The 721-nt window shown below is 50.3% G+C and overlaps 1 protein-coding gene across 1 annotated transcript in view; it reads right to left on the bottom strand.

The window, feature by feature from the left end:
- The window catches only part of LOC119594255 (protein lava lamp-like), a gene marked incomplete at its 3' end in the record, with an annotated part of 60,861 nt that overhangs the window by 14,175 nt on the left and 45,965 nt on the right, over positions 1 to 721 (bottom strand). The window contains 2 exon segments of the mRNA XM_037943324.1: positions 1 to 76; positions 467 to 613. Coding sequence (XP_037799252.1) covers positions 1 to 76; positions 467 to 613 — 223 coding nt within the window.

Here is a 721-nt window from a genome sequence, read left to right on the forward strand (position 1 = left end):
GGAGTATCTGCTCGGAGGCCTCGTGAATCCTCTCCTGCTGATTCCGCAGCGTCTCTGCCTGCTCCTCCGAACGGCTCTGCGGGAACCGACCCTCTCTCTGTGTGTCTGCTTTTCCCGTTCCTATAAATTTTTCCCACCACGCGCTCCCTTTTCTTTCCCTTATTGCATTTAGATAGTGCATTCTGATCGAGTGTGACTACAAACACACACATTCTCCTTTTTTCGTGAATATTATTTTGATGTGAATATCATTACAAGTAAAATCGCATGACATGAAGGCAACAAGAGAAAATTGCTTGAATAAAGTGAACTGAAGAGTAAATCCCCCCCCCAAAAAGAGAAATCTTATCGCAAAAAGGAAACTATAAAAAAAAAGGGGAAAAGAAAAACAAAAGAGGATCACGCATCTCCTTCCAGCAACCCTGCGAATCCTCCTGGAGCATCCGATCCCCCTCTCTCTCTCTACCTTCAGCTTCTCAAGGTCGCGCGTGAGGGAGGTTCGCTCATCCTCCAGCTTCTTGGTCCTTCTCCTGAGGGCGTCTTCGATCCGGGTCTTCTCCTCGACGAGCTCCTGGGAGTCCTTGAGCTCGTCGCGGAGGGTCGAGAGCGAGTCCTGGATAAAGAGCGGAGGTCAGAGCACGAAGCTTCGGTGTCTCGCGGTGCGTTTCGAACAGGGTCGGATATGTACACGCTGTCAGGCCAACGCTCTCGTGTCTCGTGG

Source organism: Penaeus monodon, chromosome 33 (assembly GCF_015228065.2).
Source record: "Penaeus monodon isolate SGIC_2016 chromosome 33, NSTDA_Pmon_1, whole genome shotgun sequence".
In the NCBI taxonomy this organism is placed as follows: domain Eukaryota; kingdom Metazoa; phylum Arthropoda; class Malacostraca; order Decapoda; family Penaeidae; genus Penaeus; species Penaeus monodon.